The 27,741-nt window shown below is 50.9% G+C and overlaps 1 protein-coding gene across 5 annotated transcripts in view; it reads right to left on the reverse strand.

Annotated features, from left to right (window-relative positions):
- The window catches only part of LOC135283685 (S-adenosyl-L-methionine-dependent tRNA 4-demethylwyosine synthase TYW1-like), a 99,694-nt gene that overhangs the window by 53,111 nt on the left and 18,842 nt on the right, over nucleotides 1–27,741 (reverse strand). For all 5 annotated transcript variants that reach the window (XM_064394726.1, XM_064394725.1, XM_064394723.1 and 2 more), the window contains 3 exons: nucleotides 15,767–15,819; nucleotides 12,625–12,743; nucleotides 3,517–3,626 (listed from right to left, as the gene is read on the reverse strand). In XM_064394726.1, coding sequence (XP_064250796.1) covers nucleotides 3,517–3,626; nucleotides 12,625–12,743; nucleotides 15,767–15,819 — 282 coding nt within the window. The remainder of the gene's footprint in view (nucleotides 1–3,516; nucleotides 3,627–12,624; nucleotides 12,744–15,766; nucleotides 15,820–27,741) is intronic.

A 27,741-nucleotide genomic window follows, 5' to 3' on the forward strand; every position in this document is an offset into this window, starting at 1 on the left:
TGGACTCTCATAATTACCCTGCCAGCTTTGTAAGCAGAAGAACAAAATCCCAACATCCCCTAAAGTTTGAGTGGAACTTGCCCAAAAGACTTTACACCAAACGTGGTACATCCACCCAGAGCAGGGAGTGGGTTTGTACACAACCACTTGAGCACACAAATCACCAGCCAGCAGGATAAACTGCCCAGGACTGGTGAATTCCAGGAGGGCAGGGACTCTCCTGAATCCCTATGGCTCTGTTCCTGCCATCAGCTCCCAGCAGAGCACATCTCCCTGGAAAAGCTGATTCCAGCTGCTCCACTAACTTGGGAAAAGACAGCACTCCCTGGCACAGCACCCTGGGGAGGCTGGGGGCTGGCTCTGGTACCTCTGAGCAGCACCACAGGAGCCTGGGGGCCAGGGGGATGAGAGACCTGCTCTATCCATGCTGATCCATGTACTGGGTACTCTGTACCATGGGTACTCTGAGGATTTCTTGGGACAGGTCACGCATTTATCTTTGGTTTTTTCCCTTTATTATCAGACTCCCACTCTCCCATTCCTGAGTTATGTTTCCATCCCGTGTGTGCCCTTTGCAAGGGCACAGAGATTTACAAGTCACTCCCCAGAAAAATGTATCCATCAAATAAACTTTGCAGCCTCGCTCCCTATCAGTGAGATGTCTCTCCATCATTTAATCCAAGAGAGAATTATGGGGTTTTAATGGCTGTGCTCTCCAAACCCAGCACAAACTGTGGCAACACTAAAGCAGAAGGTGATTTATCATCAGCCATAGGCACCCAGAGTATGAGGGCTCTCCTGTAGGGTATCCTAAAGGATAAAGGGACACAAGAATTCTGTTCCTTCAAAGGAAATCTCATTTTTACTGCAAGGGGTTGAATGAAAAAAGCACCAGATGAGCTCACCAGTTTCTCTGGCCCATGGAATGGGTGTGTGGGATCTGCCTGCAAAGCTGTGGGACTGGGACTGGAAAGAGCAGCACTGGAAAGAGCAGCACCAATTTATTCAAATGGCTCAGGGAGGAACCTGAGCAGCACCCCCAGACACACCAGCCCTGAGGACTCCCTAGCTAAGACACTTCCCATGTGCTGATTCCCCAGAAGCCCCAACAGTCTATGCCAGGGGCAGGGTCCAACACCTCAGCCCTGCTGCACACAGGGACTCTGATCCTGCCTGAGCTGAACTTTTACCTGTCCCCAGCTCAGTTCACTCACTCTGCTCTACTCAGTTTGGCTCTTGCTGCTTCCACTCTAACAGCACCTCCCCACACACCTGAGGGAGGAACAATGTAAAATTCACTACATGGAACAGGAGCTCCTGGGCTTTTCTTACAGATTTTTCTTCTCCTTAATAAACCTCTGACTCACAGCAGCTAGGACAGGAATGTTGCCATCTAGCACTAGAAAAATAAACCAGCTTTTCTTTTCCCACTTTACAGCACAGTTCTGGTCCAGTGCTTTTCTGTTTTCTCCTTTCACAGTTCCAGGTCAAGGGTAACTGTGCTCAGATGCACAGGCACATTTCGAGTAATATTTATGAATTTGTTTAACGCAAAATAGACTCCAAAAAGAGAGAACTGGGATGTCCTGACAGGCCCTCTGACACTTCAGCAGTATTTCAGATGCTGAAAAGTCTATTCATAATCATTCCCTCTCCTCAACCCATTTTGGGAAGACAGAGGGGTCAGGGAATGAGAAGGTTATTCCTCAGTGCAGGGTGATAAGAGACCTGAAAGCCTCCAGAGCTGGAGGGTCCCCACCTCTCCAGGCCCCACCCTGGCTGAACAAGCTCATTTTGATGTGTAACTTCACCCTCCCAAACAGAAACCAAGTCTGTTGTCCCTTGTTCTGGGGACAGAACAACAGGTGGGGCTCCAGCATGGACAGATCTGATCTCCTTCAGAACCTCCCAGGGCTCAGAGCCACACAATAACTGAGGCTGGAAAAACCTCCAGGACCATCGAGTCCAAACACTCCCCCAGCACTGCCGAGGCCACCACTAAACAGTGTCCCCAAGTTCCACATCCACATGAATTTTGAACAATTCCAGGGATGGGGGCTCCACCCCTGCCCTGCAGAGGCTGTGACAGGGCCTGGCCTCCCTTTTCACTGAAGAAATTTCTCCAAAATCCATCCTGAGCCTCCCCTGGCCCAGCCTGGGGCCGTTCCCTCTCCTCCTGTCCCTGTTCCCTGGAGCACAGCCCGACCCCCCGGCTGTCCCCTCCTGTCAGGAGCTGTGCAGAGCCACAAGGGCCCCCTGAGCCTCCTTTTCTCCAGGCTGAGCCCCTTCCCAGCTCCCTCAGCTGCTCCTGGGGCTCCAGACCCTTCCATGCATCCATTGGCTCAACCATGGTGTTTCTCCAGGTGCCCCTGGGGTAAAGCCCTGCCCTGAGTGTGCCTCTCACCCTCCCCAAATTTCCCTGCAGAGCTGCTGAGGGGTTTCAGTACCACCATGCCCTGGGGCAGGGGATGTTTGACACAGTGCCAAAGAAACCCCAGGCTCAGGAGTGAGGCTTCATTGAGCTGCTGCTCCAAACCAGCCACGTGAGGAGAATGAAGCCCATGGGGCCCTAACCAGAGCTATTTTTCCACCCATTATCCAACTGCAGAGATTGAGGCAGAGCAGCTCAGCTCTGCTGACAGAAGGGCTTTGTGCCTGTCACACCCTGGATCCATTGGATTCTCTTTGAGCACAGCCAACCTAAACAATCGGGTTCCCAAAATGACAGCCAAGGCCAGGGCTCATCCTGCACGTTTTATGGCTGTTCCACTCCATTTGTTCTGCTTGAGGCAGCTGGGGAGAGCAGAACCCTGGAGCTGTCCTGTTAAGCTGGCCAGCCCTGCCAGCACACAGAGCTGACCTTGGCACAGCAACCAGATCATCACATTTGGGAAATAAAACCCCCAGCCCTCTCTGCAGTTATAGACACAGAATATCAAACTTCCAGGGAATTTCTGTGGGAAGCAAGCTGCAGTGCTTCCCAAAGGTGCTGTGGAACTGCAGCTTCAGTCACAACCACTGGTACTGAATAATTGCTGAAAATCAAAATCCCCTGCTTGTTGCTGTTTCCTTATTCATGAGACAAACACAACCCAGGCTTCAGGGTAACACAAAGCTGGGTGTTAAGGCTGGCAGTGTATTTCCTGTCAGGTAAGAGGCTGATTGCTTTTACTTCCTACCTGCCCTCACCCCTCCAGAGCCAGGATCCCCCATCATCCAGGCTGGCTTTAACCACTGTGGAAGGCTCTGTGCACACAAGGAAAGGATCTGACAGGTACCAGGTTGCACCAGAGGCAACTCCACTCTCCTCCCTCCAGGCAACAGCACATACTCAGTGGCTGAGCCTCATTGCAGAAGACATTAAATGTGCCACAGCAGTTTCTTCTCCCCCATCCTCCTGACTCCCTGAACCTCAGGCCTCCTTCCCAGAGGTGCAGAACATTCTCACCTGTTCTGAAGATGTCACTGCTGGTTATTCTCTAACAGCACCAGGGATGGGGACAAAGGAGAAGTTACCTTTGAACTGTCTGATCATGTTCTGGTGCTTCTCGAGGGCCTCCTGCAGGATCACCTCGGGCTGGTCCATCTTCCACCGCCACTCGGTGCCCACGGGGTTCGTGTGGTGCCTGAGGGAAGAGAGGACAGTCACCCACTGCCACCTGGAACCCACCTGGACAACTCACCTGCCACCTGGGGACTTGGGCATCAACAGCATTCAAAGCAACAAAAGATCCTCAGCAACTCCTGCTGCTGCCCCAACCTTAGGATGCCACCTCTGAACATCTCTCTTACACCCCTCTCCTTCCAGGCTCTGGTTGCCCCGAGGGAGGAATGGACCTTGTGGATAATATCACACTTTATAAAAATATTTTGAAGCACAGGTGAAAGGTTTCTAAGACAATATAATGTCTGCAAAAACCTCTGTAAAGAAAGGGAAACTGGTTCTGCCTCCTGTTCTGCCCACAGCTGCACCAAGCTCTGGAGAAGGGAGGCCCCAGGCCATTTTTAGTTCCATTTCAAAGGTACCAAGCACCACCCTGAGGACAGGATTTGTTGCTACCCCAATCTTTGTGTGGTGCTCTGCTACCAGGACAGATGAGGGCAGGCTCCTCCAAACCCCCTGAGGAGAGCAGAAAGCCTGTCCTGCACCCAGGATGCATTCCTGGGGGATCTGGGTCATCTCCCAGATTTTTATCCCCCTGACCCAAGCAGATTGCAGGGGAAAAATCCCAGATCTTCCATCTGAGGAACAGCTGGGTCACACTGGGGTGGGAAGCCAACCTTGCCTGGAAAGGATCGCTGTCCCCATATTTTGTTTTCTTGGAAAACAGCAAAAACCAACCCAGGTGAATTGACCCAAGCATCTGGAAGACCCATTGAGTTCCTCCTCATTTCTTACTTTATTAGCATGAGAGGATCATCCAGCCCTTAAATATCATCCAAGGAAGTAAATGAAATTCTATGTTTTCACCTCTATGTTTTCTCACCATCTTTTCCTCCTTCATCCCAAAATATGCTCCAAAAGTCCCATCAGTTTTTCCCTACCACTCCCCTGGCAGCCCAGAGAGTTCATTAAGAGCAGCACATTGTGCAGGGTCTTTCACAAAAGCTCCTGGATTAACTCACCTCTGGACAGGAAAACAAGGCCAACCAAAACACACTCCTGACACTCTGTTTCCAGCCAGGTGCCCTCTGCTTCCTGCAACCCTCTCCACCATCCCTGGATGTTGGATTATGCCTTGTTCTGACCCAGAGATGGGGCAACTGAGAGGTGTTTTAAAAACTTTTATTCCATTTTTAGTCTCATGTGAAGGGTGAGACAATACAGATGTTATAATTCATGCCATCACAATCAGAAGCAAATTATTTCCTAATTACAATGCACTGTAAGTGTTCTTTGGCCTATCAGCTGTTGTCACATTATGCTGTAAATGCCTTAAAGCCAATCACCTAAAATTACCTCTCGTGGGTCCCACTACAATTATCTTTCACAGTTTTATTTCTCCAAAGTATCCAATCTTATTTGCAAGGCCATCTTTTGAAACTTCTTTCTAGTTCCATTTCTCTCTCAGCAATGTCTGTCCTATTCCATGGCATTTCCAAGTCAGCATTTCTTATCTCAAAGTTTACATACAGTGTGCACACTGTGTGAACCTTCTATCAAGCTTTGAAAATTCTCTACAAATCCATTTCCCACATTTCCCCCTCTCTGTCGAATAGAAAAAACTTTTTTGATGGCCTTGTTCATCATTTGTCGTGTGCAGTAAAGTACACAAGGCACTATTACTAATATTGTCACTATCACAATTAATGCATATCAACTGTCCAGCCCTGGGGACACCTGGGAGGTTACAGCTGCACTCAGCCTTCCAGCTCCAGGGCATCAGGACAGGATTCCCAGCCTTGAACTGAGGGAGAAGGGACAGGGGAGCACCTTCTCAGGATGAGGGGGCTGGTCCAGCCCTCAATGGAGACAAGCAAAAGGCTCCCAATGACCTTTGGACAGAGGGGAAGGGATTCAAACCAAAAGAGAGGAGGTTTGGGTTGGACATCAGGAAAAAAAATTCCTCTCTGGGAGGGTGGGCAGGCCCTGGCACAGGGTGCCCAGAGCAGCTGGGGCTGCCCCTGGATCCCTGGCAGTGCCCAAGGCCAGGCTGGATGGGGATTGGAGCAGCCTGGGACAATGGAAGGTGTCTCTGCCATGGCAGGGGTGGAATGGGATGGAATTTAAGGTCCCTTCCAAGCCAAACCAGTCTGGGATTCCGGGATTCTTCAAGTGAGAAACACCTGCAGCTGCATTGTCTGATAGTCCTAAAACACAGATCCAGGCTCAATAAAATCAGGCTTTTGGCCCAAACATTTCTTCATCTACTTCAAGAGCAAAGATTCCAACACTGTTCTCAAACTTCACCACCTCAAGGATCTTTTAAGCCAAAACAGCTTTTTGAATTTCCCTTTTATTTCCCCATCTGGCAACATGGAAAGTTTTCTGAATGTCAGCTATAAAAGGCATTTATAAAACTCTTCCATGTTTAACTGCAAAACTTGTACCTTGTATATTTAATAGGGCCAGCTGGCAGGAAATCAATAGGCTCTGGGTGCACCCTGGACAGCTATTAGTGTCCAACAGGCCCTGCATTCTTAACACATCCTACTGTTTAATAAACACACCAGGTCAGGTCTACAGAGCTGCTTATTTGGCAAAAAGGAGGTTCCCTGCCAAGAGGAGGATAAAGCAGTAATGCCTTGGGCTCAGGAGGTTGTTCCCCAGTCCCAGCACAGACAGAACACCAGGGCCACCTGCCCATTGCCCCCAGGCTCTGTGACCTCCCACCACCCACCTCTGGCTACACCAGCACTGAGCAGGAATTTGTGTCAGGGATTCCTTCCTTCCCAAAGTAACACAAGTAAAATGAAATCTCCCCAAACCCCCACACAGCAAAACCTCAATTTCAGCAGATTCCAGGTGTGAAACAGGTTTGGTGTGCTCCTGCAGAGACAGCTCAGTGCCACAGCCCCACTGTGGCAGGGAACACGATGGCAGCTCCTGCTGGCTGCCCTGGAATCCACCCAGCCTGCTCCCATCCAGCTTCCCTGCAGTCCCAGCTCACCTCTGAGCCACCAGGAGCCTGGGACAGCATTCCCAGTGTCCCTGGCAGGTTCTGGAACCCCTGTGAAGGTGCAGCTTCCCCAGGGCTGTGATCTGCCTCCCCAGTCACTTGGGGGCTATTTTAATCAATCAGCTTTTGCTTTATACATTCTGCAAATGGTTATTAAGAGGCTCTGAGGGCAGATGCAGCTCAGGTATAAAATATCATTTATTGCAGCCAGGGTGATACCTGGTGGGGAACAGGAAGGTGAGGAAGTGCTGGTGGCAGTGACATGAGAGGACAGAGCACACCATTCCCAGGGAGGGCAGGAGCAGAATAAAAATAAAAGAGTTCAAGAAGCAGTCTCAGTGAACCCTGAGAGCCAGCAGGGAGATCCCAGAGGAGAGGAGCTTAAGGGAAAAGAACTTCAGGAGAACTGGTAGTTTTGGAAGCCCTGTTAAGGCAGAAGTGCAAACTGCAGCAATGAAAGGCAAAGACAAAACAACAAAATCAATCTGCTCTTCTGCAGCCTCATGAGCCTCCAGCTGCAAACAAAAGAAGGAGCACAAAAACACAGGGGCACCAGCAGAAAGAGAAAGGCAAAACATCAGCCATGACCAGGAAAGGACACACAAAAGAGATCCCAAGGACTTTCTCTGCAATGATGAAAGGAGAAAGAGGGAGACCACAAAAAAAGCTTGGGCAATGCACAAGCCAACCATGTTTAATGTTCCTGCTGTACAAAATGAAACCTGGCTGTTCCTTTTCTTCTGCACCTCCTGAGAGCAACAGGAGGAGCCCAGCCTGGGCTGGGCAGACACCACGACTGAGATACAGAACCTGAATTTAATGTTTTCCCTAGGATGGGTGAAGTCACCCTGGAGCAGGCTGGAAAAATTGGCTGACAAGACCAGAGGGTGCCAAGGCTGGCTTAGACTGGATATTAAAGGAAATTTCTTAATGGAAAGGGTTATCACAGGGCAGTGGTGGAGAGGTTTAAAAGCCCCATGGATGCAGCATTTGAGGACAGGGTCTGGTAGCCTTGGCAGTGCTGGGGGAACAACTGGACTCAAGGATCTTAGAGGGCTTTTCTACCCAAAAGAATTCTGTGATTCTCTTCCAATTGAAACCTTAAATATGGGAGATGCCCCATGCTGAAAAGCTCCATCCCAACTCTGAGATGCTCCCTTTTTAAAGAGCAGAATCTCTGCAAAGGCAGGTGATGCTCAGTGTCCTGTGCTTGTGTCTACCCATCCCACCCCACCCCTGAACCCTGCTCAGCACAGCTTCCCAAACCATTCCAAAACTCACCTGGATGGCAAAATGTACAAATTCACTTCCAAAGCCCCCAGTCACTGCCCCTCATCAGTGACTGCTGGACCTGGCACCATTCCCTGCTGGGACACCCAAGGCCCAATGTGGACATTTCACTGCCCATAATCTGTTTATATTCATTACTGAGGACACAAATTTGGGATCTCATTGTAACAAGTCCCAGGACCTTCAAGAAGTCTAAGTCCAGGAGAACACAAAGTGCTATAAAATGAAATAAAGAGATTTCAACCCACACATGAACATTTTCTCCTAGAAATGCCTCAGATGACAGAGCTGGCAGAGCAGCACATGAAGGCACCGAGATTTTTTTTTTTTTAGCAGGGGCACATTGATGTGCTTTCCCTCACCCCATTTATTTGGTCAATTCAGGAGCTCCTGGCAGACAGACAAGCCCAAAACTCAACAAACCAGAGAAGAATGCAATGTGAGAGATGAACCTTGGTCACAACAGATTCCTTCTGGAAACAAAACCACAAACTGAAACCCTGGGAGAAAAGAGCAGCTGCTGGGCAGAACCAGGACTGGGGGCTGGACATGCACAGAGACTGTCTGAGCTTTCAGGCTCAGCTTCCAGGTGTTCCAAACCTGCAGTGTCCACTCCTTTGATATCAATACTCCCCATTTCCCTGAGGAATTTACCCTCTGGAATCAAATTAGTTACTGAGGAGAACCTTTTGTTTTCAACTGTTTTCAGTTTCTTCTTCATTTTTTAAAGACCTTAGGTATTTCTCCTATGAGAGATTATTAATTTTTAATCTCTGTATTTTGCAGGGCTTACTGTGATGCCTGGCTTTTGGCCACCCACTGATTTAGTGTCTGAACACAACTTCAGTTGTCGTCTAGAGGCAAAACCTGAAGCCTCCATGCACAGGTATAAGCATTAAAGTTACAGCAGAAGAAATACGAGCCAATTTCTTCACAGGATATTTCACTCTGTCTGGTTTGCCTCCTCCTCAGATGCAAAAGTAATAAACCCTATTAATTTAAATCTTATTTAGCTGTTCCATCTCTCCACAATAATTGATTGGGCTTTGGACACTGAGCCAAAAATCTTCATCAAATCAGGTCTGCCTGGTGCCTGTGCTGCAGGGAGGTGTCACAGAGCTCTGAACCCACTCTTGCTCTAATTGATTAAAAGATTTGGTCACTTGCACATTTCCATTTAGGCAATTAAGCTAAAGAGACACAGCCTCAGTGAGAGCAGCTGGGAGCAGGGATGGAGAGGGACAGACTCCCTTGGAGGACAGGATTATGACTGGTGATGTTGCAGTAATTCAGGTGTGGGGTGTCCCCCTCAGTGCTTTTGATAGAACAGATAGACACCAAACAATCCACCTTGGAGAATCATGGAATATCCTGAGCTGGAAGGACCCCCAGGGATCACCCAGTGCCACTCCTGGCCCTGCACAGACCCCCAATAATCCCAGCCTGGCCATCCCTGGAGCTCCTGGAGCTCTGGCAGCCCCGGGGCCGTGCCCATTCCCTGGGCAGCCTGGGCAGTGCCCAGCACCCTCTGGGGGAAGAACCTTTCCCTGATCTCCAGCCTGAGCCTGCCCTGGCCCAGCTTCCAGTCTGCTTTTCCTGTCCCCACAAAAAGCTGCCCCATAACCCTGCACTGCCAGCCTCTGAAGGGGACAGGCAGGGAAGCACGAGCCAGTCAGGGGGCCCTGGCAGCTGTGACAGCTCCCAGGGACAAGGGGGACAAGAAGAGCCTCCAGTGCAGAGTGAAGCCACAGCTCTGACAAAATCCCCTCATTTTCTGAGGGTGTTTGGATACTGGCTCCACCCTTGAGCTTTAGTGGAGGTGTTCTGCCCACAGCAGCTGGAACTGAAGCCCTTTAAGGCCCCAACCCAAACCAGTCTGTGATTCCATGATTACTGGTTTGGGGCCAAAATGTGTCAGTCAGGACCAGCCAATTCCAGTGATATCCAGTTCCCAGGGAAAGCAGCTGCACTGCAGCCTTCTTGCCAAAGTGAGGAAGAGAAAATAAACAGGCTCCTTGGCCTTTCCTCCAGCCATCCAGGGACAGCTCGGAGCTTGTGCAATTGGAAACATTGGCAGAATCTATAAATGTCAAAATCCTGAAAGAAGAGATCAAGAAGAAAGAATCCCAGCAGCCTTATCTGCAAGGCAGCATGCAGAGCTGCACGAGGAGCCCAGCACAAAACCTGCATGAGGAACATTCTGCCAGAAGCAGATCAAAACTGGGATTTCACGTGTCTGCACCAGCACAGATGGCACCTGCTGCTCAGGAGCTGCCTTGTTTATCCTGCCCAGCCATCAGGGCCTGCAGTTCCACTTCAGCCTCACACACTGAGCAACCTGCAAGGTGTGGGGGGTAAAACAAGCAGCACAGATAAGCCTGACTGCAGGGTTTGGGAGCAGGGGTGGCACAGGACCAGCAGGGATTGGGTGTGACAAGGAGGGAGGGAAGACCCCTCTCACAGCTACAAGAAGGCTGCAGCAGTCTAGGCACAGGAGCTAGAAAAGTCACCAAAAAGAAACCTTCTTTCAGCAGCAGTTCTGATTTAAGTCAAGCTTAATGTCTGGGGATGAGCCTCAAACTGAGCCTTACATCTTCCAACTTAAACCTTCCAGTTTCCAGGGGAGGCTGAAGACAGCCAGCTGCATTCCATACGGGAGAGTCCAACACTGCCACCACCTCACCCAGAGCAGGGAAATAAATGAATCAATGCTGAAACCTCTGAGCTCAGTGCCCTGGGAAATGGTTTCCTTGCACTCAGCTTGTAGCCAGCAGGAAAATCAGCACTGTAGCACTCCTTGTCATCAGGCTGCTGCTGCCAGATCCCTCTGAAGTGACAGGTGACAGTGACAGGATGATGAGTTAGAGACACAGGGAACAGTGCCACCTTCTCTGCATCTCTACACTAATGGACTGATTTATCAATTATTGATTAATCTGGTACTATCTCATTTCTCAGTTTCTGCACTCTCCAGTTCACACCTGCTGCATTTCCCTGATTCAGCCTATTCCACATCCAGGCTGCTGCCAAAAAATCCTGAATGAGGGCATTTGGAAGAGAAACTGAGAAATGCTCTGTAGAGCAATGCTGGGAACAATGCCCCTCATCCTGTTTGCTGTTTAGGATGTAACTTGTGTGTGGGGACAGAAGGACAAGCACAGGCAGGGCAATGTCCCTCCCAGCACAGTCCCTCTGCAGGACTCCGTGCACACCACGTGGAAAACAGACACAAGCAGAATGTTTTCAGTCCAGGCACTGCTCTGCTCTGAAGCAAAGCAGAAGCTGCACATTAAAGGTGCCATTTGCTGCCTCCTTCCCAGCCAGGAAAGCCCATCCAAAGCACCCAGAAACCCTTTGGAACAGACTCCCAAATGCATACTGCACAGGATGCCCAGTGTCCAGTGCTCACATTTAACATGGGAGACAGCCTTCAAGATGTCCCCAAGTCCTTTAAATGCCCCCATGAAATATCTGCATCATTAAAGCCCGAGGACTATGAAAGACAGAAAGGGGCACTCAGAGGAATTTGGCTGGTTTTGCATGGAAATATTACCACAGAATCCCAGAATGGTTTGGGTGGAAGGGACCTTCAGGCCCATGTCATTCCACCCCCTGCCATGGCAGGGACACTTTCCACTGGCTCAGTCTGCTCAGGGAATACTCACTGGGATGCTGGACCACCATCCCTCAGGCTGGGGGATGGAATGGGTGTTACTGGCAGCCTGGGGTAAGGTTTTAGTCCCAGAGGAAGTACAGCTCCCATGGGATGATTTAGCAGGGTGGATAACAAAAGAGCTGAAAGCACAACCTCCCTGTCCTCCCACTCCAGGCGCTCTCACGTCACTGCTGGCATTTCTGCTGAACCTCAGCCTCTCTTCCCAATCCCATCCTGCACTCCCCCAGCCTGGCACACACCTCCCTGGCAAGCCCAGGCGGCAGGAGTGAGTGAGTGAGTGAGTGAGTGAGTGAGTGAGTGAGTGAGTGAGTGAGTGAGTGAGTGAGTGAGTAGTGCTAGAGAAGCTCGGATCCAGCACAGCTCCTTTCCTTCAGGAATTCACCACAAAGTCAGTTCCCTGAGGAAAGGGGAGACTTTCCTGACCAATGGGAAGTCATTGAGTTGAAGACAGGTTGTCCTGCCTGGAGAAAAGGAGGCTCAGGGGGCCCTTGTGGCTCTGCACAGCTCCTGACAGGAGGGGACAGCCAGGGGGGTCGGGCTGTGCTCCCAGGGAACAGGGACAGGAGCAGAGGGAACGGCCTCAGGCTGGGCAGGGGAGGATCAGGGTGGACATCAGCAGGAATTTCTCCATGGAAAGGGTGGTCAGCACTGAAGGGGTTTGGAGTGCCCATCCCTGGAGGTGCCCAGGGAATGCCTGGACATGGCACTCAGCGTTCTGGGCTGGGGACAAGGTGGGGACCAGGCACAGTTTGGACTGGGTGATCCTGGATGGCTCTTCCTACCCATGTTCCTGGGATTTATCAGCTGCTGTTTTAGGAAGGCAACAGCTACTGAGTGATCACTTTTCACTTGTTGAGAGCAGTGGAATTGGTGGGGGTGAAGGTACTTTAAATATGGAAAATGGTCAAATTTCCAAAGACACTGCCATTGCTGAGCACCTCGGGGGGATCACACAGCACACCCAGCCCACACCCCCAGAGCACAGCTGGCTGTGTCCCACAGAGCCCCCACCCTGGCCAAAGCCCACGGGTGCCTTACCTCCAGCAGAAGACACACTTGTTGGCACAGGCCAGGCTGGGGGTGGCCTCCATGCAGCGGTGGCTCTCAATGCCATAGAAGGTGTGCTTGTAGCAGCCCCCGCGGCCCCGCAGCATCGACTGAGGGCAGGGAAACACAGGAGAGTTAAAAACCCAGCTGGGGCCAAACTGAGGGCACGGAAACACAGGGAGAGTTAAAAACCCACCTGGGGCCAAACTGAGGGCACACACTCCCACACCCCCCACACCCAAACACACAGCAGGAAAGTTAAAATTCCCCATCTGGAGCCAAACTGAGGGCAGCCATGGATCTGCTCCCTTTCAGCCACCTGTGACTTCAGTTCCAAGTCCAGCAATGCCCTGAGCAGGGCTGAGGGACACCAGTGCCACCTGCCCGAGAAATTCCCAGTCCCCTATAAAATATGACTCTTTACATGCAACCTTTCAGCCAGACTGCATTTAGGAGGTCAAACTCATCCCTGTGTTAGAGAAGAAAGAGCTTTAAGCTCCTCAGTCCCTTCTCTGGCACACCCAGTACAACAATGTGCTCTCCTGCAGCTTTTCAGCCTCAGCCCATGAAGTGCAGGTGAAGCCTCTTGAGCTGCAGAAAGTGTTCCTGGAAAAGCTCACTCAGGAGCAACAAGGATCCATTTCAAGGCTGTCCTACTGAACACGCCATTCTTTTCATTTATCTGGCAGAGTATTTCTTGCAGCACTAAATTAAATAAATGCCCTGACCTTATAAGCCCTCATTCACAGCCAGCAGTGGCTCCAGCAGGATGCTGCACTTCCCTTCCCAGCACAGCCACAGCAGCTTTCCCAACAGGATTCAACTCCTATTTATCATGCAGGCTGCTTGCAGGAAAGGCTGTCTTTCATTAGCTCAGTTAAATAATAATAATAAATGAGAAAGAAACTTTACTACTCTCAAGAGAAAATTTGAAATATAACACAGCAGCTTTCAATCTGCCTTCCTCTTCCTGGAGAGTCCTGGTGATCCAACAGAAAGGAGCAGCAGGGAAAAATCTACAGCTACTCCCTAACTGGCTGTACAGGTGGAAGATTAAATGACATGGAAAACGCTGTTGATTCTACCCATTCTTCAAATGAGAGAGGCTTCAGGAGATTCACAAATTCAGGAGAGCAAGTTAGATTTGGCTTTTCCTAAGGCAAACAGACTCTTCCAAAAACATACAGGGTTTCTGTTTTTTCTGGAATTTGACAGAACCCAATCTTTTCCATCTGAGATACTTCTATGAAACTCTACTCAATACTGATCCTGCCAGCCCTGCTCCTGCTTTCCTCTGAAACAAATCTCCACAAAGGCTCCTGAAGGGTCTCACACACTGGTGTGAACCTGAAGCAAAGACACTGCCTGGAACCAATCTCAGCTCAATTTATTAGAAGACTTTACATTCAATTCCTGCTTAAGCTAAAAATAGTGTGGGCACATCTAAGCACACAGAGCTGCTATTTATTTTGTGAAATGGCTTTACAGTGCTGCATTAAAGCTTGGGTCTTTCATAAAAATAGGTTCTCTGGCTTTCTCAGTCACAACATGGAAGTTTGGCAAGTTTTTCTTTAAACATTTCATGATCATGTCTGCCACGAACAACGACAGAAGAGGAAAATGGGTGTAAGAGTGACCAGCAGAGCAGCTGTGGGATCAGTGCATCCCACACACTCCTGACAGCCCAGGGTGGGCTCTCTGCGCTGCTCAGGAGAACAAGGCTCTTGATAAAACAGTTCATTGACACCAGGCACCGCAGTGAAAACTCTGCAGCCACCCTGGGACGGCATCCTAAGGGCTCTTTCAAAAATAAACAAAGTTAATGATGCAGCAAAGGAGAGCTCAGACAGCCAGGACTGATCACTGCCGCGGCACAGGAATTACAGATGTGCTGGCATCTTAACGAGGTGTTGATTCTAGAGGCTCCCATCCAGGGATGCTCAAGGGTGCAGGATGTTGCAACATGGTGGGTGAAGGGTCTGGAGCCCCAGGAGCAGCTGAGGGAGCTGGGAAGGGGCTCAGCCTGGAGAAAAGGAGGCTCAGGGGGCCCTTGTGGCTCTGCACAGCTCCTGACAGGAGGGGACAGCCGGGGGGGTCGGGCTGTGCTCCAGGGAACAGGGACAGGAGGAGAGGGAACGGCCCCAGGCTGGGCCAGGGGAGTCTTAGGCTGCACTTTGGAGAAATTCCTTCCTGGAATTTGTTGTCCAGCTTGGCACAGCTATCCAGAGCAAGGATGGAGTCCCCACCCCTGGAGGGGTTTAACAGCCCTGGGATGTGGCCCTTGGGCACATGGGGCAGTGGTGGCCTTGGCAGTGCTGGGGGAATGGTTGGACTCGATGATCTCAGAGGGCTTTTCCATCCTTAAGGATTCTGTGATCAATATTGCTCCCCAAATGTACAACACCAGAGACTTGTGAGATCCAGAGGGACCTGCCAAGAACAGCTGAAGTCATACCCACCCTGAAGGGGCTGCAGTTTATTCTCCAGGGCTCTGCTGGGAATGTTTTTAACTCTGAAAACTGCTTGAAAAGTTCCTGAGTTCCAGCTCCTCCAGGAGCCACGTGCAGGGCTGGGAGTAGGCTGTGTCAGATAGGTGCACTCATACCCACAGGTACTGTACACAGCCACATCCACACTCACCCCACAGAGCAGGGAAATAATTAGCAATAGCGAAATCATTAATGCCTCCCTGTGGAAATCTGATCTGATAAATGCTGAGAACCAGGGGAGCCCTGACTGGCACAGCCCAGCCCCAGCACAGGGGGTTCAAACAGCCTCACGTGCCTGCTCAGGTGTGGCAGTGCTATCCCTGTTCCACAACACCACACCAGGGATACAACCTTCCCACTCCTCCCTCATGTGGATTTCAGTAGGCACAAGATGTTTTAGCAGACAGCAGAACAACAGGAAAAACCAGAAAAGGATGTTCCCAGCTCTGTGCCACAACTCTATTCTCACTCTGCAGAGGAATTTTAATAGCTGGAAATGCAAGGTTATAACTTGAATGATGGAATTTGGGTTTGTGCAAATAATAGCACATTTTAAAATTATATTTAATCAAGAAATTGGAATACCTGAGCAAGTCTCTAGCTCTGTTTTTATTTAGGAAATGAGAAAAGGCAACAGAACATACCTTTGTCCATCGGCAGAGCTTCACCCCAGAATGGCTCCCAATGAGTTTATAACCTAAAAACAAAGCAGAAATCATCAAAAACTTGAGTTTAGCCTGCAAGAATTGACACATAAAATATACCAGAGGGTACCCAGAGTGATTGACACCATGGACTCAATGCTGCTCTTCCCCTCTGGCCCCAAGGTGACACCACCAGCAATGGCAGTGCCACCCCAGGGACCTCCCAACTGCAAATGGTTTCTTTCAATGGGCCATGGACTGATATTGCTGAGTCTGGTTTGAATCAGGGTGCCCAAAGAACTCCTGCATGGACAGGATGGCAGAGCCTGGCTAACCCAGGGACAGCTCACAGACCCAAGGAGCAGGACAGGGAACCAGGAGCATCTCCCTGGCCCCAGGCCATGACCCCAGAACAGCCTCCTACCCAGCAGCCAGGATCCCTGTCCCAGCCTGCAGGACTGGAGCTGATTCCCAGGGCAGCTGGGAGGGCACAGGAGGGGAACACAAGCAGGGCTCAGCCTGAACCCCACCTGAGCCTCACCAGTTCCACGGTGAGAGAGCTGCTCCTTCACACCCAAAGGAAAGCTGAGCTCAGATCAGCTCCTCATTCCCCAGCCAAAGTCAACACAATTCTATTCCAATGGGTCCAGGAGGATTAATTGCACAACGTTCATTAAGCACTAAGTGCTATTATTACCCAAACTGCCTGAGTGGGGTTATATTCCTCTTTGAGAAAAGTGCTTAGAGGCCAATATGCCTGAAGGATTAAAAGTCCCTTCAAAATCAGCATAAAAATAAGAGGGATTTGAGACTCCTGGCTGTGTCCCTCACAGCGGGTTTGCACGTCACTGGCTGTCCCCAAACTCAGCACCTCCCAGCTGCCTACTGCACCTTCCTGCTGCTCTTATTAACACTTTTAAGGCAAGGAAAAATATCACATTTTAGCTGTCAAGTCTTCTTCCTGCCAGCCAGCACAAACTTAACAGGGAAAAAGCCTTCAGCCCAGCAAACTGGCCTTCAGCTCCTCCCCAGCAGCAGCACAAGTGCCCTGTCCTGCTCGTCTGTCCCTGAGCTGCTCTGGCACAGCAAGGTCCCAAAGCAAGGTGAGAGCAACTGCATCCCAAAGTCCCTCACACCTGCAAGGACACCGAGCCAGCCAGGAGCTGCAGGAGCAGCAGATGCCACACCAGCTGCAGCAGGCAGAAATCAAACTGTGCACACAGACAGGGCTAACAGGGAACCAAACAATGCTCTGCTCCTGCCACTCAAACCCAGCAGGGACCTGCCCAGGCTCCTCTGCCCACTCCACCTGCTGGTGCTTGATCCATCTCCTTACACTGGAATATACAGGCAGAGTGAACTCTGCTGCAAGAAGGCTGGAGAGGGACTGGGGACGAGGGATGGAGGGACAGGACACAGGGAATGGCTCCCACTGCCAGAGGGCAGGGATAGATGGGATATTGGGAAGGAATTGTTCCCTGTGAGGGTGGGCAGGCCCTGGCACAGGGTGCCCAGAGCAGATGTGGCTGCCCCTGGATCCCTGGCAGTGCCCAAGGCCAGGCTGGATACTGGGGCTTGGAGCAGCCTGGGACAGTGGAAGGTGTCCCTGCCCTGTTCCCTTAAGGTCCCTTCCAGTCCAAACCATTCTGGGACTCTGACAGCCCTTCTAAGCCAGTCCCCAAAGCCATGGGGACACCTTTACCTCAGACTGGCTCACACTCAGAGGATGCTGGTGCAGGTTCCAGGGGCACAGCCACACACACACACAGAGCTGCATGTGGCTGGAACCCAACACCTCCCTGCCCTGGCTCTGTCCTGCCTCTTTCTGTAGCTTTTCTCTGCAAACAGCTTGTCCAGCAAGGTCTAATCTCAGCTGAGACCTCGCTGCTAAAATGTGTGTCCTTACAGGATTTGTGGATGAGAGCTGAAAAGGTGCTGCATTCCTCCCCTCTCAAACACGGCTGTCCAAGACACACTCTGCTCTGTCACCCAGCACAGTCCAAGCCTTATTTTTCCCATTTCTCCAAATCCAGCACTACCAGTCACATAAGATTATTCTCTCACAGATCACTTGTCAGCAACATGGCTGCTTTCAAATGGGTTTCGCAGAAAAATTACATTGGAAATAGGACATGGCCACCCAGATCTGCTACTGAGCTGTTTGAGCGAAGAGAGGAAGCAGCTGAACTGAGCAAGGTGCCAAGCTCCAGAGCTCCAGCATTTTCTCTTAGGTTCCTTAAATCAACTTCCACCATGTGGAGCACCCACAGCTTCCTTTAAAGGCCAAGAAAATTGTACACGTTCAACATCAAAATAGTCTTACAAACGGAGCCAGCTTTGGGGATGAGAGGGGGGTTACTCATCTCTGTCACTGCCAGAAGTCCCAGCTGTGGTGACAGGAGGGAGCAGCAGAGATGTGCAGAACCCTAAAGCCACAGAACTGGCATCCTGCACCCTGTGAGGAACTGGGAGAAGGTGTGGTCACCCAGCACTAGATGCTGGCCATGCCAAGCTTCTGACACTTGGGCATGAGAGAAAATACCTGAGACCAAGGCTGGGCACTTGCTCCACCCCTGCTGCCAGTGAGCAGAGACTCTACAAGACTGCAAAGCCTTTCTTCAGCACTGGCTGCACTGCTGGGAAGGAGGCAGCAGAGCAGTCTGGGCCAAAAGAAAGGACAAAAGGTTAAGCAAGAAACTGGGAGTGTCTCAGAATCACAGAACTGTTCTGGCTGGTAAACCCCTCTGAGATCATCGAGCCAAACCATTCCCCAGAACTACCCCATGTCCCCAACGGCCACATCCCAGGGCTGTTAAACCCCTCCAGGGGTGGAGACTCCACCTCTGCCCTGGGCAGCTGTGCCAAGCTGGACAACAAATTCCAGGAAGGAATTTCCCCAAAATCCACCCTGAGCCTCCCCTGGCCCAGCCTGAGGCCGTTCCCTCTCCTCCTGTCCCTGTTCCCTGGAGCACAGCCCGACCCCCCGGCTGTCCCCTCCTGTCAGGAGCTGTGCAGAGCCACAAGGGCCCCCTGAGCCTCCTTTTCTCCAGGCTGAGCCCCTTCCCAGCTCCCTCAGCTGCTCCTGGGGCTCCAGCCCCTTCCCAGCTCCCTTCCCTTCCCTGGACACACTCCAGCCCCTCAATGTCCTCTCTGCAGTGAGGACTGGGGTGTGACCTCAGCAGGGCCAGCACATGGGGACAGCACATCCTTACTGCAAAGCTTCAAATTAAACATGTGAAAAACAGTGATCAAAGCCAGCCTGAGGGTCTCCAGCCCTGTTCCCACACTGCAGCTCCTGCTGAGCCTTCTGGAAGCTCAGGCCAGCTCCACTCCTCCCTCGGCTTTGCCACAACGTGCCTGTGGCTCTGCCAAGGCCAATGGTGTTGAATGCAATCCTCCTGATGGCCCCGAGTCTGGAGCTGTGGGTGCCAGGAGTCCCTGTGAACACATTTCCCCCTTGCTCTGAAGGGCTGTGACTCGCGACCAATAACTCTAAGTGCATATTTGGATACAACACCTTCCAAACAAGGCAGTGTTTGATGGACCTGCTGTTCCCCACCCCTGTGTACCTTCAGACACTACAGCTGAACAAACCAATCTATTTATTATTTCCACAGTCTAATATGCAAAGGATCCCTTCAGTTATGAGCAGGCTCACAGTAATCAGCTCAGCTCCCAACTAAAGGACAAGAACATCTCATCTGAAGGCTGGGTATGAGTTGATCCTGGTCTAGGTGATAAATTTTAGATGATCTAGAAGCTTGCCAAACTTCACTGAAATTAAGTGTCACTTTTATAGACGTGAATTAAGCTTTTAAACAACCTTTGGGGTGAAATGAGCGTTATCAGGCAGTAACACCAGGCTGAGGAACAAGTGGTGATTGCTCACCCTGACAGGCCAACTGGAGTTTAATAGAGCACAGAGGGATGTGGAACAGGAGAGATGGCCAAAAAGTCACAGCTCCTGACTGCTCCAGAGGCTGGGGCAGGACTGTGCTCAGCTCTTTGGAACCACACTGCAGCATTTCCACCCCATCCTGGAAATAAGAGTTTAAAAGTCCTTTCTCTGAAGCTCAAAGAACTCGTGGAGGAAGCCAGCTGAGCACTCAGCACTGAGCCAGCACACTGCTGTCTGTATTCCTAGGGCACATTCCAGTATCCAGGTGCTTTGGATGTGGTTTCCAGTTTACCAGTGCCAGACACACAGCCAGTCTTTCCAAACTCCATGGACATGGATGAATTATGTACTTAACTGAGCAATTCTGTTATTTTTGAGAGCAGAGCAGGTCAGCTAAATTTCTACAAGCACAAGTGTCCCCATCAGGAGCTGTGTCACGCCCCCTGCACTCTGAACAACCATGAGAGCTGTGCTGAGTGGACTTCAGGGACTGCAGACCATCCCCAGGTGGCAAAATGTCCAGAACAAAACCCACAGACACTGAATCCCTGAGGTTAGAAAAAACCTCCAAGGTCATCCAGTCCAAGCTGTGCCCCATCCCCACCTTGTCCCCAGCCCAGAGTGCTGAGTGCCAGGCCTTCCCTGGGCACCTCCAGGGATGGGCACTCCAAACCCCCCTGGGCAGCTGTGCCAGTGCCTGAGCACCTTTCCATGGGGAAATTCCTGCTGATGTCCACCCTGAGCCTCCCCTGGCCCAGCCTGAGGCCGTTCCCTCTCCTCCTGTCCCTGTTCCCTGGGAGCACAGCCCGACCCCCCCGGCTGTCCCCTCCTGTCAGGAGCTGTGCAGAGCCACAAGGGCCCCCCTGAGCCTCCTTTTCTCCAGGCTGAGCCCCTTCCCAGCTCCCTCAGCTGCTCCTGGGGCTCCACTCCCTGCCCTGGACAGGCTCCAGCCCCTCAGGGTCTGCCTTGTCCTGAGGGGCCCAGGGCTGCCCCCAGCACTGGAGGTGCCCCAGCAGTGCCAGCACAGGGGACAGTCACTGCCTGGTTGACACCTCCCAGTTCAGATCTCTGCATCACCAGAAGTTTGCTTTGACGCAAAATCCCAAAGCAAAAGATTCAATACTGAAAGAAAGGAGATGATCCATCATTGAAAAAACTCCAAAAACCACAAGGAAAAGATTGAGCCATCCTTCTCCAGGAGTGCAGGCTCTGGGAGCTGGGACAGCCACTCCAAGGCCTCACTGTGCCCCCAAACTCTGCTGGTTGTCACAGGGCTGCCCTGGAGCAGCCATGTCCAGCTGCCACCTCTGTGTGGGGCTAGCCAGCACTCTCCTGCAATAAAACCTCTGCTTTGAGGCAGGGATTATCTGCTAGAGCTGCAGCTCAGGGCAGTCTTGCACTAGCAGAAGTTTTACAGGGAAAAAATTCCCAATTTCCTGCGGCTCTGAAGGACTGCAGTTTAACAGGGCCAGAGGTGAAAATCAGTGACAGCAGAACCCATCCCCACCACCTGTAAGGACCATTTTCCACACTGAAACACAACTGCTGTGCTTGAGTCACCACCAAGACAAAGAATACTTGACAATTAACAATAACAGTAATAATAATAACAACAACAACAAGAAATGCCCCTGGTGAGGCACCTGCTCAGATAACATCAGTATTTTATCCAAATCTACGAAGGAGACGCTGGAAAGTGGAATTTTTCAGATTGCCCAAGCACGACAAGAGACACCTCCAGGTTCATTCCTAGAACTGCTCAACCTTGAAGAAATTCTTGCCAGGTCCACCAAGACCTATTTTAGATTGTCTCTTTGTTTGAAAAAAGGCTCTTAAAAATACAAAAGGTTTGTGATTTGGGAAGGATTGCTCCCATGAGCTGAAAGCAGGAGTGAGACAGAAGCAGGGACTACAGGACTGTCCCTCGTTAGCACAAACCCTGTCTCTCCCAAAGGGATGGGAGGTTTGGCCTCCCAGCTGCCCCAGATCCCTGGCACTGTACACAACATAGACATCTTGAACACTTTTAAGACACAGTAAAGCCTCCTGGAGGCAGTGAAAGGGATTCAGCTGCTGCACAGACAACCCAGAGCCAACCTAGAGCCAGGGAAATGAGACTGGCAAAACTCAGGGCTGAGAATGCCAGGAGCTATCACAAGTTCCAGCCTCCACAGCTGATCATAAGAGACCTCCAGGATTCTCAAAACCTGGTGTTTTCTTTTGATTCAGATGTCTCTCTTAATCCAAGAGCACCTTTTCCTCTGAAGCACAGGAATACAAAACCTCCCACACCCAAAGGAACCATTTCCTGTCCATTGAAGCCTTTGCCAGAAACAGCCTCGGAGACCACGATACCCCCACCTGCACCAACACCTGAGAAAACACAGCACAGCCTTCTGGATCTGGCCTCTTTGTCCAAAAGCACCACCAAGGCATCCCAAAAAGGGATCGTGGACTGGTTTGGGTTTGAAGGGACCTCAAAGATCAACCAATCCAACTGGCCATTCAGCCATTCCCATGGAATGGCTCCCACTGCCAGAGGGCAGGGATAGATGGGATATTGGGAAGGAATTGTTCCCTGGCAGGGTGGGCAGGCCCTGGCACAGGGTGCCCAGAGCAGCTGGGGCTGCCCCTGGATCCCTGGCAGTGCCCAAGACCAGGCTGGATGGGCTTGGAGCAGCCTGGGACAGTGGAAGGTGTCCCTGCCATGGCAGGGGTGGGGTGAGATGAGCTTTAAGGTCCTTTCCAACCAAAACCAGCCTGGGATTCTGCAATTCTTTATTCACAGAAAAACACAGGAAATCTGCAAGCACTTGGCATTTTTAAGAGCGGTACCTCAGGGTCAGCTTTGGCTGAAGTCTGGAATGGGGGGTTCCACCTGCACAAGTCTCATCCTGAATCACCCAGAACTCACCCAGAAGGTAACAGACAGAGCTGCTGACTGCTATGAGCTGCATCTCCTCTGTTTTCCTGAGACACTTTTCAGTCATTCAGGGCACATTCCTTTCTCCACATTTCCATTCGTCTGAACAGTCCCCTTGTGTGGGGCGAGTGTCACATTACAAAGAAAGGACAGCAAATTTTATCCTTGCCTGAACATATCCTGTACTTTGTTCCAGCTTAGACTTAATTTCAAAGCCCAATACTCTCCAAAGCCCTGCCAAAACCTAAAACAAACCTAAAAAAGGATGCACTTCAAAAACTGTGTTTATTTTTATTTTCCTCTTTGTTATACATGGGGTTATTCTACCAGCTCTGGTAACACATGAGAGAAGAATCAGCCCCCTAAATGTGATTTATCCATCTCCTCTGCTCCTGCTCAGGTGCTACAGCTGTGCCAGCACATCAGAATTGCAGTCAGCTCCTGGCAGCTCTCACACAGTGGGGCTTAAGCATCTTCTGCTGCCTGGACTCCTTCTTTTCAGCTGTGTGTTTGCCCTTTATTTACTGGTATTTCCTAAAGAACTGATCTCTGTGCCTGGGTTTGGTCACTGTATTTATTCTGCTTACCACGAGTCATTTCTTAGCTAGCAAAGTGATTTTTGATCTGCCCACAGCCAGTATTTGATTTCTGTGGCACATTCTGGGGATGCACCAGCGCCACCAACCCCGGAGCCAGCCGTGGGCTGCTAGTGCCACCTGGAGTTAAACAGCTCCTCCCAAAGCCTGCCAGATCCCAAACTCTGGAGCACAGAGCCTGCAAAGCACCCAGCCAGCAGCACCAGGTCTGTGCCATGGCTTGGGATCCCATTCCCACACACTGACCATTCCAAAGGCTCAGCACAGAGAGCCAGGCTGAGCTGGGCACAAGAGCTGCAGGAGCTGGGAACCCCAGCCCAAGATGGGCCAGCAAAAGCCACCAAAGCTTTTAAAAACCTCAGCTCCAGGCTGGTGAGCACTTGAATAGCCCCGCCTTCAGTATTTTTGTGAAGTCAGCCTCTTGCCTGCCCTTCCCCACTAAAAGCCACAGGCCAAAGCACAGCTTTAGCTGCAGCACAAAGTCAGAGCACGACAGTTTAAGTGGCTGCTGAAGCCCAGACTATTTCAGATAAGAGCTGTCTCTTAATGCACCACTTGTCTTTGGAGACAAGTAAAATAGAGGTGTCCTGGGCACCCTGGGGCTAAATTGTGGCCTTCCTTAACCAGTAAGGACAGAACCAACTGGACTGTAGCAAAACTGTCCTTGTGGGACAGAATAATTTATCCAATGTCAGCAGGGTCAGCCTTTGGCATCATTAACCCATCCCCAGTGTGCTGCCAGGCAGGGAGAGCAGGGATTTGTTTGGTTCTGTTACAGCAGGAGAGAGCAAAGCAAAGAGAATGGCAGAAACACAGTGTGAGCAGCTTCAGAAATCCTGGAAACATTGAATGGTCTGACCTGAAGGGACCTAAATCCCACCCAGTGCCACTCCTGTCATGGCAGGCAGGACCTTCCACTGGCCCAGGCTGCCCCATCCAGCCTGGCCTTGGGCACTGCCAGGGATCCAGGGGCAGCCACAGCTGCTCTGGGCACCCTGTGCCAGGACCTGCCCACCCTGCCAGGGAACAATTCCTTCCCAATATCCCATCTACCCTGTCCTCTGGCAGTGGGAGCCATTCCCCACTGAAGCCTCCCTCAGCAAACACTCAGCTCTCAGGGCTTTGGGCTCACTGCTCCTGTTCCACTCCTGCCCCGTTAAGGGAAGTGCGTCAGAGCCGACCTGGGGTGCTGAACAACCCCTGTGACATGACAGGGCTGATGGAGGTGGCTGGCACTGAGACACATCATGTCTGAGCTCCAAATAGCTCAGGCAGGCAGTGAACAATCCCTCTCCCAGCTGCCAGCATCCAGCAGGACGTGGTTGGCTTCAGTCAGACCATCAGCGTCAATAAAACATTTGGCAAATCCAGGAGCAGCTGTGACTAATGATGGCACCAACCCCAGCAGAGCACAAAGTCATGGTCAGCCCCTGAGTCATGAACAGCCTGACTGGAAGGGACCTGAAGGATCATCCAGTCCAGCCCCTGTCCCTGCACAGACACCCCAACAATCCCAGCCTGGCCATCCCTGGAGCTCCTGGGGCTCTGGCAGCCTCGGGGCCGTGCCCATTCCCTGGGCAGTGCCAGCACCCTCTGGGGGAAGAACCTTTCCCTGAGCTCCAGCCTGACCTTCCCCTGACACACAGAAGGGTGTTTTGGTTTTTTGGTTGTTTTACAGAAAAAGAAAACCCCACTGTGCTTTCCTACTTTCATCTTTCCTATTGAAACAGCAGCTTGAGACTTCCTCTAAAGCACACAAAGGATTTAAATGTACTTCCTGAGAAATCAGGAACACTGGAAAGACTCACCAAATATACCAAATCCTCTTGGCACCCAAGCCAAGCAAAAGCAACTTTCAGCCCAAAAGGGATTGTGTCAAAAATTTACAAGCAACCCCAAAAAGCAAATGTGAAACTGGGCTGTATTCACCAAGCACCGCAGGAAATGTGAACATGGAAAGCTTGTTTCCATTTTTTTTCATTTCTTTCTGGCTACCTGGACACACAGAATGGCTGAAGCACTACCAGGAGCACTGCAAACCCAACAAACAACCACTGCCAGCCTCTCCCCCAGTGCACTGGCACTCACCAAACCCTCGGAGCTGTGCTGCTGTTTCAGGAGGAGCTGGACACTGATGGAAATGGAATTGTGTTGCCTCTGGCTGGGACTTTCAAAAGCAGCTCTTGCTGAGTATCAAGGCATCTGCAAGTAGGCAGCTCCAAGGGCTCATACCTCTGCAACCCAATGGGGAGGCTAAATTTAGCCAATATTCAATGCCAGGCTAAAATAAAAGCCTTTGCTTAAGCACTGCTCCCTTTACCTCGAGGAAGGTAAATCGCTTTGAAGGTGAATCCACAGTGAGCACTACCATGGTCTGATGCTGCTCCAAGGAAAACCTCTGTTATGCAACTGCAGTATCAAAGAACAGCTCTCCCTGAACCACCAATACTCATTTTCCTTCTCTTGGGCTAATTATGCCCTCAGGGATACTCTTGAAAAGACACTGAGCCTACACCCAAAGAAACCAGTTGGTGCAAAATAAATGAGATAATCTTTTGACTACACTGCACTTGTTATTTTAGGGGGAATGATGCTGAGGGAAGAAGGGAATTGTTTTATTTTTGTATCCACAAAAGCCTTCCTGGTGTGTTATTTACAGGAAAAAATGTTATATGACATAAAAAAATCCCAATGAAGCTTCTCTTTTTCACAGCTGAGTGACCACTGAAGAATTTGGTGAGCAGCAGAAGAGAGAGAGCTGGGAGAAGCAGCTGGGCTGTGAGGATACAACAGTTCAGAGTCTTTGAAAGTGCAGATTTATGTAAGCAGATCCTACCAGAGGCTCCAATACTGGCACTACCATGAGCACTGCAGAAGGGAAAATATGGACCTACTTGCCTGGATAATGAATTCCTGTCTCTGGAGTGCCACAAGGAAATCAGAGCTCTCTGGGGAGCCTTCTTTGGGTCAAAAGAACTATGGTAGTAAGGTGACCTTCTCTCCAGCACTGCTTTATTTTCCAAATGTCCACTTTATACAAAAGCACAGTTCCATTCACACCCAAACGAGCAGGAGTTGAGACTGAGCCAAGGGGAAATACTCCAACCACCACACAGAGCACAGGGCCAGCACAAAGCACTGCCCCCATCCCCTGCTTTCCTTACTAGTAACTGAATAAATAAAAACAAAAGGCTGCCACCTTAAACACAAAACCAAGTAAAACATAAATAAAATGCAGTCAAATACATGACAAACAAAACCAAAGTAACTGCCACTACACCACAGCCTTCAGGAGTGAGGCTGAAAAGGTATACTGGTCCAAGGCCTGCACTGGCCCCAGCCAGCAGCAGCTCCCTGGGCCACAAGGAGAAGGCAAAGTCTCTGCCACTCCTTGCTGAGCCCTTGGGTCAGTAAAAGTGCCACCAACACAGTAAAAGAATGGCTCTTTGCTTCCCAGCGGTGCCAAGGCTGATGCCAACCCAGTGAGCACAGCTGGCAGCCAGGGGCTGGGCAGAACACTGCAGGCACTGCAAAGCTCAGGCCAAAGAGCAGCTGAGCCTGAGGGCAGCAGGGCTGGGCTGCACAGCTGGACTGGCCCAGGCCATGCCAGAGCCCAGAGCTCAGCCTCAGTCACACAGGGCGTTCTCAGGAGCTCCAGGAGAGCAGCCCAGGCCAGCCCCATCCCTCCAAGTGCTGAATAAACGTGAGGATGTGGCTCCTGAGATCATGGCTTAGTGCTGAACATGGTGGTGATGTGGTGTTGGTGGTTGAACTTGATGATCTTAAAGACCTTTTGCAACCTCAACAGTGCCATTATAACACTGACTTAGCAGCAAGGCAAGCACACTCCACCCCAAGAGAGAAAAGAAACCGGACTAAACTCCCTTTAGCCTCCATGTGAGCAGCAAAAGGAAGCTCCCATCAGTCTCCTCCTGGCTCTGCCACTCCCAGCTGAGGCTCCTGAACTGCAGGGCTCAGTCTGGCTCTCCTCATGCAGGTCCTTTGTTTTAAAAAAAGACCTGAAATCCACTCCAACTGCTCTCATTGGAGAGCTGCTGATCTAAACATCTAGTGGATGGTTAAAATTAGTTTGAACTACTTCCTTTTCTGGAAACAGTGTTTCAGAAACAAATCAGAGTTTGAAACTGAGATAAAAGCAAGGGACTAAGTTGCAAAACAGATGCAAAGCTGATCTTTAAATATTCCCTGACAAACCTACACTGTGGGAGCTGCAGAGTGTGGGACCATGAGCACATCTCTCAAGCTGCCCCAGCAGGTACATCAAACCCTGGGAGCTCCAGGCACGGCATGAGGAGCTGCCCAGGAGCCAGCAGTGTCCTGGGGACATCAGGAAGAGCATTCCCAAGGCAGGGAGTGCTCCTGCCCCTCTGCTCCGCCCAGGTGAGGCACCTCTGCAGTGCTGTGCCCAGTTCTGAGCTCCACAGCTCAAGAAAGACCAAGAGCTACTGGAGAGGGTCCAGTGGAGGCCACACAGATGATCTGGGGTGTGAAGCATCTTCCTGGTCAGGAGAGACTGTGGGAGCTGGGCCTGTTCAGT

Source organism: Passer domesticus, chromosome 19, assembly GCF_036417665.1.
Source record: "Passer domesticus isolate bPasDom1 chromosome 19, bPasDom1.hap1, whole genome shotgun sequence".
Lineage (NCBI taxonomy): Eukaryota > Metazoa > Chordata > Aves > Passeriformes > Passeridae > Passer > Passer domesticus.